The sequence below is a fragment of the Vidua chalybeata genome, chromosome 20, assembly GCF_026979565.1.
Source record: "Vidua chalybeata isolate OUT-0048 chromosome 20, bVidCha1 merged haplotype, whole genome shotgun sequence".
In the NCBI taxonomy this organism is placed as follows: Eukaryota; Metazoa; Chordata; class Aves; order Passeriformes; family Viduidae; genus Vidua; species Vidua chalybeata.
In genome coordinates, this window is record NC_071549.1 from 6,912,620 (window position 1) to 6,926,835 (window position 14,216).

The following is a 14,216-nucleotide window of genomic DNA, read 5'->3' on the forward strand; positions in this document are numbered from 1 at the left end:
GAGTTGGAAAGGTGTTTCAGAGTTTAGGATAAGGAGGGAAAAGGTGAGGGGAAAACCGAGTGCACCTGACAAACTCATTCACCTTCTCAGCTACATTTTTCCATGCCTGGTTTCTGTTCAGGGCTGGGTTCCTTCTTTGCTGGGCTGATTATGCAAGTTCAGCACCTGTGAGGGACTTTTCTCTATTTATAACTTCCCAGATGATGAGTCTGCCCAGTCTACAACAGGGACGTCCTTACAGTGTTATTTCAGCCACAGTGTGTGAATTTTTGTCAGCCTTTCTACTTCTGCATCAATTAATACTTTAGAACTAGAGGTAAAATCCATTCCCAGAACAAACAGGACCTGCAGTGAAGCTGAGAAGAAACCCTATAATCTGCTTTTCTCTATTTTGAGGGAATTTCTGTGTACTTGGAGAGCAACCACCACAGTGTGCCTACATCTTATACACCACAGGTGGTTTTGGCCTTTCCATCCCAGAAAGGTGTCAGCAGAGCTAGAATTCCTTCAGGAAAGGGCTGCAGTATAATCTAGGCTGCGAAATGGCTTCAGAATGAGAAATTACTAAATTTCATCCAGGAAAAAAGTGGGAAAATAAGAAAAATTTATTAATTCACAAAGTTCTTTGCAGGGACAGACATGGCCCTCTGTCCTCACTGTTGGTATCAGAAGTAAAATTTGCAGGATAAAATATAAGTAAAGAAGAAAAATTAAAATGCTGGTGTAAGGATGGGAACCTGGGCCAAACACCACAGTGAAACACCACCTGTGTATTTTCTGCAATGCCAAAAAAAAAAAAAAACTGCCTCTAAATTTCTTTTTTCCTATAAAATAGATTTGGGATAAATGCCTTTTAGAGGGTTTATTTTTACAGAGACTTGTAGTTTTTTATAAATGTGTTCCTAGAGCAGATTAAAAACCTGCTGCAAACACTCTCCCCACCTCATCCAGGAGGCACCTGGATGTTCCAGAGTTCCCAAGCACTCCTGCTGGACAGCACACCTGGACATGGGGGCAATTAGTCCACAGTGCTCACCTGGTATTCAGCCTTGCCTACAGGTAGCCCTTAATGAGCAAGCCCTGATAGTTCAGGAGTGATTTAATTAAAAATGCCATCCTTCTCTTACAGGAATTCAGTACTTTACTACTTAGCTGGCAGCAAACACATCCCATGTTGCTGGATGCAGAAATGGTCTTATAATTGCAAATTTTCTTCACTCATCCTTGAGATTGTCACATTAACCTTATTCTTCTCTAAATGTGAAAAATGTAAATAAATATCTAAATATCCAAAGGTGGCGAATTATGGGCAGCAATCACAGCTAACTGTGAGAGAATTGAGCTCAGAACCCTTGAATAAGAAAGCAAAAATAGCATTTAACTAAATGAAACAAATTCACTGGCACATTTAAATCCAGAAGAAAAGAAATTATAGTCCTTAGAAGCTCTGTAAAGTTATTCAAGTATCCTGTAATCAAGGTCCAATACATCCTCTAAAGAGGAGCCGGGAAGCAATGAGGAATTCATGTGGCCAAACCAGAGTTTAGTGCTGGGCTCTGCAGGTTCCAATCCTGTTCCTGAAAATGTCTCCTAAAAACAGGGCAAGCCTCAGTGACAGGAACATCAGGGATCAACAAAGCAGTGACAGCTTTGATGAGCCAGCACAACTCCCAGTGTCAACCTGGCAGGAACAACCTTAGAAAAGTCCTGAATTCATTAACAGGTTTTCAAAAAACTCCTGATTCTTATTAGCAAATCCCTTTTCTGAACGTTTTCCATAATTAATTATGTGTAGAAGTATTCCTGTCTGCATGACAAGTGTTAGTCACAACATTGTGGGCACTTCTGTGATATTTGGCACACGACATCATTGACTGACATGTGATGGATTTTTAACTGTAAAAGGAAAAATGGGACTCTGAAACCTCGTGGCTCCTTTTTTCATAAAGACTTGAGGGGGGGAAAAAAGATCCCACAGAGTTATTTGGGAAACATCAGCATGGTGTGGAGGGGAAAAGGATGATTTAGGGGTTTGGGCAGGGATGTGAGCAGGTCACACAAGCTGGTGTCAAACCAAGCCCAAGGAGCTGCCTAAAGCAGGCACAGGGGATGGATGAGGATCTGGGCAACATCCAAACACCTCTTGTGAAAACCAATCCCAGCCCCAAGGGCTGCAGAGGGCACTCACAGCAACCTCCAGCGAGTTCAGGTGGCTGCAAGAGGCAGAGGAGACACAAACCCAAGGATTGTTCAAGCCATGGATTCCTGCCACGGGGCTCAGTCATGCAGAGCTAATAGATCAGCTGCTGCTGCCTTGCTTACCCCAACACCCAGCTGAGGTTACAGTTTCTCACTCTTTTCTTATTTTAGAGGTACTTATCTTATCACAGGAGCCTGCATGGTCACGCAACATTTACAGCAGCCAAAGTGACATGAAATGGTTCCAGCTGCATCTGGGATAATCAGATACCTCTTTCCAAATCAAAGCATCATTGTTTGCTTTAGCACATCCTACATCCAGGCAACCCACAACTTCTTTAAGCTCTGTCTCCCAGGAACAGTTTGTTGCAAATGATTTATTGTAATCCTGATTATTGGCAACCTCCCCTGGCTGTAATTTCTGCTCCTTAAGAAGATTTGTCAGTGAGTGTTGTGATTTCTGTTTGCTAAAAATCTATATTAACAATGCAAAGTGGTTTTGAGTTGGTTTTTGTTTTGGTTTGGGGTTTTTTGTTGGGGGTTTTTTTGTGGGTTTTGGTTTGTTGGTTGTTTTTTTTTTATATGTTCTCTTAGAACATATATATATATCATATAACATATAGCATACAACATAACATTTGTTTTTGTGGGTTTTGGTTTGTTGGTTGTTTTTTTTTTATATGTTCTCTTAGAACATATATATATATCATATAACATATAGCATACAACATAACATATATAACATATAGCATATAGCATATAACATATAACATAGTGTCTCTAAGGGACATTTAAAAAAGATTTAATGAACAGTGACAGCAAAAAGATTTTTCAGTATGTTGATTTGGCAGCTTAAACTGATGTGCATTTGCAACCTGCTGTGAGACACATCAGCGAGGCTGAAGTTGCAAATGGCTTTTGAAGCAAGAAGTTTGGACACCAAGAATAAAATGAAAATCAGAAGTACATGGCCAGAGGTTTTTCTCTCACAGCAAGACACATCCACAACGTTGCAGGATGAGGAGAACCTGGAGCTGCAGCTCTTACTGAGCTGCTGGTGCCAGTGTGAAAACTGAAAACAGCACTGGGATTGTAGCCTTGGGATTCATCCCCATATGGGAGATCCTCCAGAATGGATTCTTGACAAAGGCATTCAATAACCACCACTGAATACAGATTATCAGCCCAACACTGCTGTGGTATAAGGCTGCTTCTCATTTAACAGTAAAAAAAAAAAAAAAAAAAAAAAAAGTACTTTCCCTATGGCTGCTTCTCATTTAATAAAAACAAAACAGTTTCCCTACACAGGGGGAAATTTTTATAGTCTAAAATGTGACTAAGACTCCTCCTTTCCTACCAAAATGCAATTCGACAGAACCTGGCGAAGGTCTCAGATGGGACAAGAATGATTTGGTTTTTCTGGACCTTTTGTATTGATTTTCCAAACAACCCTGACAAATTCACTTTGCTTTCAGAAAGGATTTGTAAAAACTCTCTCACAATGCAGAAGCCACCAGGCAAGAACTGTACCTGTGCAAAGGCTTTTAATAAAACTCTAAATGCTCCAGACCACAAATGAGGCAGCTGGGCTGAAAAATTGCAGTATAAAAGAGAGGTCAGAGACAGCTTGGTATAACCTGAAGATAAGTGGGGAAGCAGCAGTGGGAGGGCAGCCAGTGTGGAACACTTACAAATTACAAATAGACACTCACACATCCTTCCCAGCTGACAGTTTTCCCACCTGCTTCTTTCAAGATGAGGAATCTCTCTCCTCATCAGCCTCCAGTTAAGCCACTGGGAGAAGAGCCTGTGCCTGAGACATTTCTGAACTCTATCTCACATCATTTTTTTTTCCCTGATGTATTACTACAGGTCTCCTGCTTGATTTCCAAGCCCCATTGTGCTCCATCCCTCCAGGCAGTGCAGTCTTACTCATCATAAATACAGATTTCTCTTTGAACTATAAAGGCAAAAAAAGGTTTCCACATTTTTAGGTGATATGTCTTTGTTAAGCAAACCTAACAAACCCCTTAGATATTTACCTAACAGCTATTTTAACACGTGGCAAAAACCTGGCAGATTAACTCTTGAATTAAAGTGGCTTTTTCTTCCCCTGATTTGTTCATCTGAAATCAAAATTTTGAGAATGAACACCTTCATGCAGCCACAAACTTGGTGCATGACATAAAAGGATGCATGTTCTACTTTTGTTTTACTCTAAGGTTACAGTGAACAAGGAAAACAAAAGACCAGAAGATTAAATTTATTCCTTTTAATCCAAAGAACACCATCAGATATGGCTCCTATATCCAAAGATCAAAGATTGGGAACTTGAGAGGAGATCCAACTAACAAAAAACAGGGATGGAATGATGAAGTTATTTACATATCTCAGATACATTTAAGTCATGCAAAACAGAACAGAAAGGCGGAAGGGATTGGGACTAATAAAAAACAAAAGTGAAAATATAAGTGTGTTGTAACCATTAGTCTGAGTAATGAGAGAAAAATATCCTTTTTTTTTAATATAGTCCCTCTGAAAACAACTGGAGTGCATTTATATCCCAATCTCTCAATAAAGTGACATTCCTAAATTTGCATTACCCCAAAACAATACATTTTCATTAATTTATGATGCTAGAAAAAACAAAGAAAGTGCTTAGTTTATAAAATTTGTGTGGTGAATCCATAGAAACCCTGTACCACATCTTCATTGGAATTGCATCTACAGAGCATTTCATTAGGAGCTAAAAAATAATTCCACTGTATCAGGAATTCCTCAGGATGGCTCCAGCTGCAGATCCAAGCCTGTGCAGTCACCTGCACCCAACAAGGGGTTTGTTTCACAGTTCAAGTTTTAAAAAGTGCTTACTGTAATTTGATTTTTGCCTTCACAGGATTTCTGTCCTTCGTGGGTTTGGTGATGGTTTCGCTACTCCAGGACCAGTCCAATATTAAATTTTCTCCTTCGGACACTCTGGAAAGGGACCAGCAGGACCTCATGAAGGCACAGGGGGATTCAATATCCCCAGTTCAGCAGAGTGTGAGTAACTGGCCCAGGCCTGTTCTCTTTCTTCATGGATCAGAATCAGCATTCAGCTCTTGCTGAATCTCACCAAACCTACTGGTGACAAAGCAAATACTGGAAGTTTTATTCCTGAAGGGTAGAAACCTGAGTTATCCTGCTCAGCTAATCTTAAACTCCAGCTAAATGTTCTGTTGCATTCCTAAAAATGACTGGGGAAGCTGTGCTGTGTTCCACTGCAGAAAGAACTGGGTTTATCCTGATTTTCCTTGTAGGATTTCTCGGATTTGTAGAGGGAAGGAGGGAAGGGAGCCCTCAGTCATCTGCTCTGCCTTTTTGTGGCGCACAGGACATTCCATTTGCCCCCTCCCTGAGCACAGCACCCTGATGTGTGTCCTCTCAAAGGCTTCCCACTAATTACTCGTCCCTGATGTCAGGGAAGGAAAATATGCATATTTTCAGTGCCAGGATCCAGACTGCAGCCCTGCTCCAGCCTTTCTCCTCCAGATTAAAGAGCACTTCAGTAGCTGCTGTTTTCTCTTTGCTGGAGTGCAGAAGGGAGGGGAGGAGATGAGACAGGGAGGTTGGAGTGTCTGCCCAGAGCCTGTCTTGTGTCTCCAAATGAGTGTGGCCACCTTAATGAAGGGAAGTGATGTAACCACCAACAAATCTGGAGCCTGGAAGCCCAGCAGGGAATGAGATCAAGCTTATTTGACTAAACTTGCAGGCGACAAGACTTGCACTTATCACATTCCTGCCATTTAACCTTTCATCACTTGATCTTCCTCGGCTTTTCCCTGAAATGGTCGGACCAGAGAGTCAAGGTGTCCTTGTTTCTCAAGGACAGTTCAGTTTTCTGAGTGGTTTGGCTTGGAAGGGACCTTAAAGATCATCCAGTTGTGTGCCACTGACTGCCCCAGGCTGCTCAAAGCCCAGTCCAACCTGGCCTCGCTTTTATTAATTAATTGCTGAATAGTTTTGGATACCGAGCAACCAGAAAACCCCCGAGATCTTTTAAGGGCTTCTCTGCATGAAGGTGGTTAGAAGTGGTCATTTCATACTTACCATTAAAAATGCATTTGTAATGTAATTAAAATATAAATTTTATATTTTCAAATGTCTATAAATAAATAACTTAGATAATGAGAATGATAACATATTTGCTCAAACTTAAATCCTAACCTTAAATAAATAAATGTCAATATTCCGTCACAACTTTTAACATAATTAAAATATAAATTTTGTATTTTAAAATTTTTATAAACAAATAACTTAGATAATGAAAATAATTACCTATTTGCTCAAACTTAAATACTAACCTTAAATAAATAAATGTCAATATTCCATTGCAGCTTTCAATGTAATTAAAATATAAATTTTATATTTTCAAGTTTCTATAAATAAATAACTTAGACAATGAGAATAGTAACACATTTGCTCAAACTTAAATACTAACCTCAAATAAATAAATGCCAATTTTTAAATTTCTATAAATAAATAACATAGAGAATGAAAATAATAAGATATTTGCTCAAACTTAAAAAATAAATGTCAATATTCCATTGCAGCTTTTAATGTCATTAAAATATAAATTTTGTATTTTAAAATGTATGTAAATAAATAACGTAGACAATGAAGATAATAAGATATTTGCTCAAACTTAAAAAATAAATATCAATATTCCATTGCAGCTTTTTTAATGTAATGAAAATATTAATTTTGTATTTTAAAATTTATGTAAATAAATCACTTAGACAATGAAGATAATAAGATATTTGCTCAAACTTAAAAAATAAATATCAATATTCCATTGCAGCTTTTAATGTAATGAAAATATAAATTTTGTATTTTAAAATTTATGTCAATAAAATAACGTAGGCAATGAAGATAATAAGATATTTGCTCAAACTTAAAAAATAAATATCAATGTTCCATTGCAGCTTTTAACGTAATGAAAATATAAATTTTGTATTTTCAAATTTATGTCAATAAATCACTTAGACAATGAAAATGATAAGATATTTGCTCAAACTCAACTCCTATCCTTAAATAACTGAATATCAATATCCCATCACAGGATAACCCCAGTTACAGCTGCCCACCCTATGAGCCAGACACCAGGCCAGGAAGGACGAGCTCGGAATCCTCTCCCAGCCCCAGCCCCGCTTCCCCATGCCAGGACCCAAGCCAGGGCAGGTACCCTGCCAGCCAAGGGATCCCTTGTGGCAAGAACAAATTCAGGGCGTCCTTCAGCACGGAGAAATTCCGGCGGTGCAGCTACGAGGAGAACAGCGCCGGGAGCTACGAGCGCTTCCTCAAGAGCAGCAGGAACCCCTTCCACCCTTACAAGAGGCAGCTCAGCGAGGATGTGTTCCAGGAAGCACACCAGGCCCTGCCGCCAGAAGCTTCTCCTTTCAAAAGTCACAGGAGCATCGATGGCTTCGAGGCTCTCCCGGGATCTGCGGGCGCTGAGGAGCCGGAGGCGTTTCCCACCCACATCCCAAATATCTCCGCGGAGCAGCCGTGGTGCAGCAGCCTCCAGTACAGCGGCACGGGGCAGGAGCACGGCTCGCAGGTCATGGTCAGTGGGGTTTTGTTGTTGTTTTCCCTGTTTACAACGGTAAAAATGTGCTTTTGGAAGTATTTTCTCATTATGGCTATGTTGGTGTTTATCGGAAAAGCAGGTTTAGACATATCCATGTTTATTTGTCCAAATTCTCTGTTTTCTGGGCTTTTCCTCAAAACAATCCTCAGAAAGATGCATAAGGACAAATGATTTTCCATTCGACGGGGTACAGGAATCCCAAATATCCAAATGCTCCCTGACAACAAGATTTGTCATCAGCTGGGGTTTTCTAGAGACAAAAGTTCACAAAAAGGTGCTTTCGAGCATGAGGCTGGAGCAGATCTGGTCCAACACCTCAGCTCTCCTGCACTTTTCTCAGTGCAAATAGAAGAGAAAACTCTAAGACATCAGTGCCACCAAAAATAAAGATCAGCTCTGACATTTGTATGTGCAGTGCAAAGTTACCTGGGCTAATTTCAATACCAGATAGAGGCAACTGCCTATTTAGGGCAGCAGAGAACCCTGAAAAGCAAATTAAATTACCCTCCAGTATCTCCACAATATCTCTGCTGTGGTCCAAGGTGTAAAGTGTATCTTGATCATCTCCTGCAGCCAAAAAGAACAACTCCTCCTGCCAGAGGAGAGCCCTGAGCTGGTTCTAAATGGCTGGGAGAGGAAGAATTCAGGGCTACCAAACAAAAGAGGAGTTAAAAAAAAAAAAAAAAAAAAGTCTTAATTGGATTAAGAGCAGGGAATGGAGAGATGTTGTCAGGGAACATACCTGGGGATTGAAGCCATCCAGGTTAAGGAGGAAATTGATCTAAATCTCTTATTTCCTGGATAAACACTCATCTAGGTCAGAGGAGTTCAGTGCTGCAAAACCTATGAGCAGCTGACAAAAAAAAAAAATTCCCATTTTCTTCCCAAATCCCTGGGCTGCAGGATGTGCAGGATGCAAAGGCAGCACTGCAGGAGCCCTTTACAAGCAGGTGTAGCTACTCCCTGTTGGGTCCTGCCAGCACCCAACTTCCCACTTTTAAATCACTTCCATGCTGCTGGAAAGTTGGGATTTCTGAAAATCTTCATCTGCTGGTCACCAAGGTAACACTGATATTTTGTAGTAGTGAATGTCAAACCAAGTCTAATTTGTGCTTCTAATAATATAACATAAAAATATTGAATATTTTTATATTTATTAGATATACTACATGCATGATATATAAAATATATATCACATAAGAAATAATGTGTGTATATATATATTTATTTATTATTATTTTTTAGACAGACTAAAATGCCATAAAAGCTGGCCATGTTTTAAAGCAGAAGGATAAGTGCTATTGGATTCTTGAAAAAACAAGTTTCTCACTGAATTCCTCCATTTTTACATATTTCCTGCATCTTGGCTGAAGCCAGTAGCCAGCCCAGTGTGATTTTTCTCTGCCACCTCTTTCCTGTACATTACAGACCTCACCCTCCAGCTAATGCCAAAATTCCAGAGGCAGCTGGAGGCACTGCCAGCCAGCAAGATAAAATCAGGGAGAATAAAAAAAACGAGGGAGACACTTGGGCACACTCAGGAATGAAAGCTGGAGTGTGTGGTTTGTGTGTGCAGGGAGGAAAAAAATAAAAATATAAACAGAGCCTGACGTTTTCTGAGTTGCTCTTTGCATGGAATGTGGCCTGGGAGCTCCTTTTTTTCAAGTTGTAGTTACAGAAATGCAGGAGTTGGTTCATGTCTTCATGGAATCACGGGGGGGTTTGGTTGGAGGGGACCTTCAGGATTATCCAGTGTCACCTCCTGCCATGGCAGGGACACTTTCCACTGTCCCATCCCCAGATTTGTACCATTAAAACATAAACCAACTTCTATTTATTTTTTTTATATATATATAAAATATATATATATATATATGTGTGTGTGTGTGTGTGTGTGTGTATATATATATATATATATATGTATGTATGTATATGTATATATATATATATATGGGTATATATATGTATATATAGATGTGTATATATATGTGTGTGTATGTATGTATATACATCTATATATATAAAATATATATTATATATATATAAAATATTATATATTATATCTATTTTAGGGTTGCATATTCTAAGGGTTATATATTCTAAGGGTATTCTATATATATTCCAAGGCTTATATATATATATGTATATGTATATGTATATGTATATGTATATGTATATGTATATGTGTATGTATATGTGTATGTATATGTGTATGTATATGTATATGTGTGTATATATATATATTCTATAACCCTTACTAAAACCCAATGAAGCCCCAAAAAGTCAACCTAATGAAGGCAAATCCAGACAGCAGCTAACAGAATCATCCTGTTTCTATGAATAAATTCAGCTGTTTTCTCTAATGACTCCTTCCTTGCCTATTTTGCAGCAGGATTCAGACATGAAGCTCAGGACATCCCCCCTGGAAGGGCAGCCTGGTTTGTATTGCTACCAGCCCCAGGTGCAGCAGATGTATTGCTCCTCACACCCTTTCCATCAGGTCAGTACAGCTGGTGCACCAAAATCCCTGGATTTTTAGCACCCAAATGGTACAAAAATTGTGGGAGTAATAATTTTTTTAAAGGATTTTTAAATCGCTTTAAATGTGTGGGTTTGCAGGGCCGTGTTTATATGCCTACATTCAGTTTATGAGGATAAGATCTAAAAAGAATCACAGCTAAATGCAATTTAAGGTGGTCATTAAGAAAAAGAAGGAAAAAAACCCAAAACTTGTGGAAATGGAATCTTAGTACTGCATATTTATATTTTCACCACTACACTCGAGAAAATTTGCTTTGGAGCCAGGTAAATTATTAATATAACTCTTGATATTTCAGGATCTTAATTAACTGTGCTTTAACTTCAGGAAAAAGAAAACTAAATAGATTGTTAAAATTCAGACAAAATATAGAAAAATATTTTAAAGTAAAATTGGAACAGCAAAATGATGTTCACTTTCCTTGTGCTTGATGGCACACGCATCTCTTTTGAAGCCTTTTGCCTCTTACATCATCCCCAGAGAAAAATCAGTCAGCTGAAGCATAATTGACAAAAATTAAAATAAAAATAAATGAAAATGAAAATTAAAATGAAAATTAAAATATAGATGTAAATATAAATATTATAAATATAAATACTATAAATATAAATATAATTTAAATAGAATAAAAGGAAATGTGATCTTGCACTACCATCCTAACTTACAAATCCATTATTTTTATTTTAGAAGAAAATGGTCCCAAAATGGTGCCAAAAAAAAGCTCTGCTGCAGATACAACCCATTGTGGATATATCACAGCTCCATATATCTCACTCACTATAAAAATGCCATTTCTGTGTGCAGAAACCTCACTTAACTTGTGAATTCATGGAATATTCTTAATTTCTTTATCCATTCTGCAGCAGGCACTTTTCCCCTGTCCCTGCTGATTTGATCCCAGTGCTGGTTCTATACTGATCACATTCCAAAAAGCTCCAGGTTTAAAGCTCCTGGGAGCTGCCAGGCAAGATCCAACAGGCAGCAAGAGGAAAATCCACCTGCAGGCTGGCACTGGGACAAATCTCTGAAGTGCAGCAGGTTTCTGTCAGACTTCTCAATACCTGTGCTTAATGTTAATATAGAAAAAGTCTGGCAATGTGTTCTACTGCTCAGGAATAAAATAAAATTTTTAAAAATTATTTTTTAAAAAAAATTATAAAAACCCCAATAGGTAAAAGAGGTAGAATTGCTATCCCTGTGCCATGATCACACGCTGGAAAATGAAAAGAGCACAGGATGCAGCTGAGAAAAGTGGAATAACCTCCCCTGCATGGAGCAGCCCCATTATTAACCCTTTACATTTCCAACTGGAATGGGGCAGTGCAAGTTCAATCACTCCAAGGAAGTTTCACTCTGGAGTGAAGGATGTTCCAACTGAGCCTCAGTTCTCATTAGAGGGATGAGAGGGATTCAGCCCCTTCATTAATTTTGTCCAGATGATAAAACAGCCTCACCTTCCCCTTTGCTGGACACAACAGAAGTGGTGACTCAGAGGAAAAATGAGTGATTATTGACCCGACTGAGCAGCAGACACTGGCTGGAGTCACTCACCCACCCACCATAAAACACCTTTCATGCCATGGGAGACTGTCAAACCAGCTCCAGCCTGTCATTCCAGCCCATTCCCCAGCCTCCCTTCCCTCAAAAAGGACTCGTGGAACCAATAAAACAGAAATAATCCCTAAAACGCCCAGCTCTGGCCTTTCATGCTGACATCAAAACCAGCCCTATCTTAGGGTTGTTTCCTTTCAAAGAGCCACCCAGACCAATAAAAATCAGAATTGTTGTAGGAATTGCCTGGTTTTCTAGTCTTGGGAAAAAAATCTGCAGCCAGTGCACAAGGCAGGGAGCACCACACTGCACACAAAAATTAGTTCACAGCTGCTCTGGAGACTCTAATTGTGCCCAATATTTGGTTTAACAAGGCAGTACATGATTAATTATGTACATTTCATTTCTTTCACCATGCAAACAACTGAGTCTATTCAGTCTGGTTTTCCACATTCCATTTGAGGCAGTTCAGTGTTAGAAAGATAAAAGCAAACAGGCAGGAAAAACTCCAGCAGCCAGCATAAAATTACAGAGGAAATTACATTAATTATTCAGAGTACAGAATAAATAAATAAACTGTGAATCTTTTGCTGTTTTAAGGGGACAAAGACCAAGAGCAATCAAAACTATTGATCCAAAAAAGTAAAGGAATTAGAATTAGAAACTGAAGAGATGTCCAAGGGATTTTTCCCAATGAGTCTTGAGAGCTACATGATCATTTCCCAGAGGAACCACACAAACCTCATGGCACAGGAGCTGAGCAGTGAAACACCAGGACAGGGCTCAGCAACCTTTGAGTACCAGGGAAGGCATCCAGGTAGATTTTTTAACAGCAGGTGACAGGACTCCTAATTTTGGCCATGTCCTCACCCCTGGCATCTGGAAAGATTCATCTGGAAGAGGCAGAAATTCCTCTCTCCCAGAGAGCTGATGTTATCTTACCTTACCATCATGTTCCTCTTTGCTCCTGAAAGTCTCTTTGCAGCAGGTTTAAATGTAATTTGAGGGAGAAAAACGTGGAATATTCAGGAAAGAAAAAGACCAAGTGCTGCGTTAAAAAATTGAGAACAAATCTATGGAAACTCTGGTGCAATCCAGGCTGTCTGTGTGGATCATCTCATCTTTCACCTGGTTTTTTATCCTGGTGATCCCATCACTGTCATGTGTCTTGGGACAGGTTTAGAGATCTGCTGGAGAGTTAGGTCAGCATTCCTCAGGGAGCTTCTGTGGCTGGTCCCAGGGAAGGGCAAGAGTGGCATCAATATTGTCTGATTTTAGGGGTCCTGGCTATTCTTTTCAGCTTTCTGTTAGAGAAAATGGAGTGGAAAAGTCACTTGAGGTGGTGGTTAACAGCACATGAACTCCTGGCCATGTGGAGAAGGCTTTTCCTTGGATTTGACTGTGAAAGGAACATACAGGGAACAGCCCAACAGCTTCAGCACGAGACAGGCAGTGTGAAACCACCCCAAAAATGTCTCATGTGCTGCTCTCCTGACCCCTGGAATGACATCACTGACTTATTCCATAATAATACATTCATCTTAAATATATTCTGGTGCATCCATTAAAGTTCTTGTTGTTGTTTGTTGGTTTTTTCCCTGCCTTGCACAGTAACAGTGATTTTAACAGAGATTTTGGGATGCTATTCCCTTAGGAGCAAATATTATATGCTTTCAGTTTTTGCCTCTCCACCTAAAGAAAAAAGCAACAGCAACAACAACAACAACAACAACAACAACAACAAAACACACAAACCCAAATAAGGCTCAGGCAAAACCTCCCTGTTTCTTCCTTCATTTTTAGCAGATTTACTTCCTCAAATGGTTTTTCTAATGTAAACATTGAAGTTTTTTATTCTGGTGGTTTGGGGGTTTAATGTCCATAAAATGACATCATTCATTCTTTGTGTGCATGTTCAGGGGAGGCTGAGCAGGCTGAAATACTTCAAAAGAGATGGCTGGAGGGAGATAAGCTCGTGGGCTATAAAATTAAGAATTATCTCGGGACAATTAATAGGACACAGCTCCTCACAATTTTCACAGAGCAGGCAGTAAAGAAGAAAATACCTTTTCCCATACAATATCCTCAGAAATAACGCTGTTATTAGGGAATACTTTTGGGAGGTTGTTGCTAAAGCAAATAACATTTCTGCTGTCCCCCCAGTACCCCTCAGGAGGCAGCTACCCCGTGACTTACATCGCTTCCTCGCACTACCCCTACCAAAGGATTGCTCCTCAAAGCAGCCAAGAATCTCAGCAGCCTCTGTTCCCCAAACCCATCTACTCCTACAGGTAATCC

At 39.5% G+C, this 14,216-nt stretch overlaps 1 protein-coding gene across 1 annotated transcript in view; it reads left to right on the forward strand.

Moving 5' to 3' along the window:
- The window catches only part of FOXN1 (forkhead box N1), a 36,599-nt gene that overhangs the window by 13,350 nt on the left and 9,033 nt on the right, over positions 1-14,216 (forward strand). The window contains exons 2-5 of the mRNA XM_053961340.1: positions 5,096-5,241; positions 7,301-7,804; positions 10,218-10,328; positions 14,082-14,209. Of these exons, the coding sequence (XP_053817315.1) occupies positions 5,122-5,241; positions 7,301-7,804; positions 10,218-10,328; positions 14,082-14,209 (863 nt within the window). The 5' untranslated portion in view covers positions 5,096-5,121. The remainder of the gene's footprint in view (positions 1-5,095; positions 5,242-7,300; positions 7,805-10,217; positions 10,329-14,081; positions 14,210-14,216) is intronic.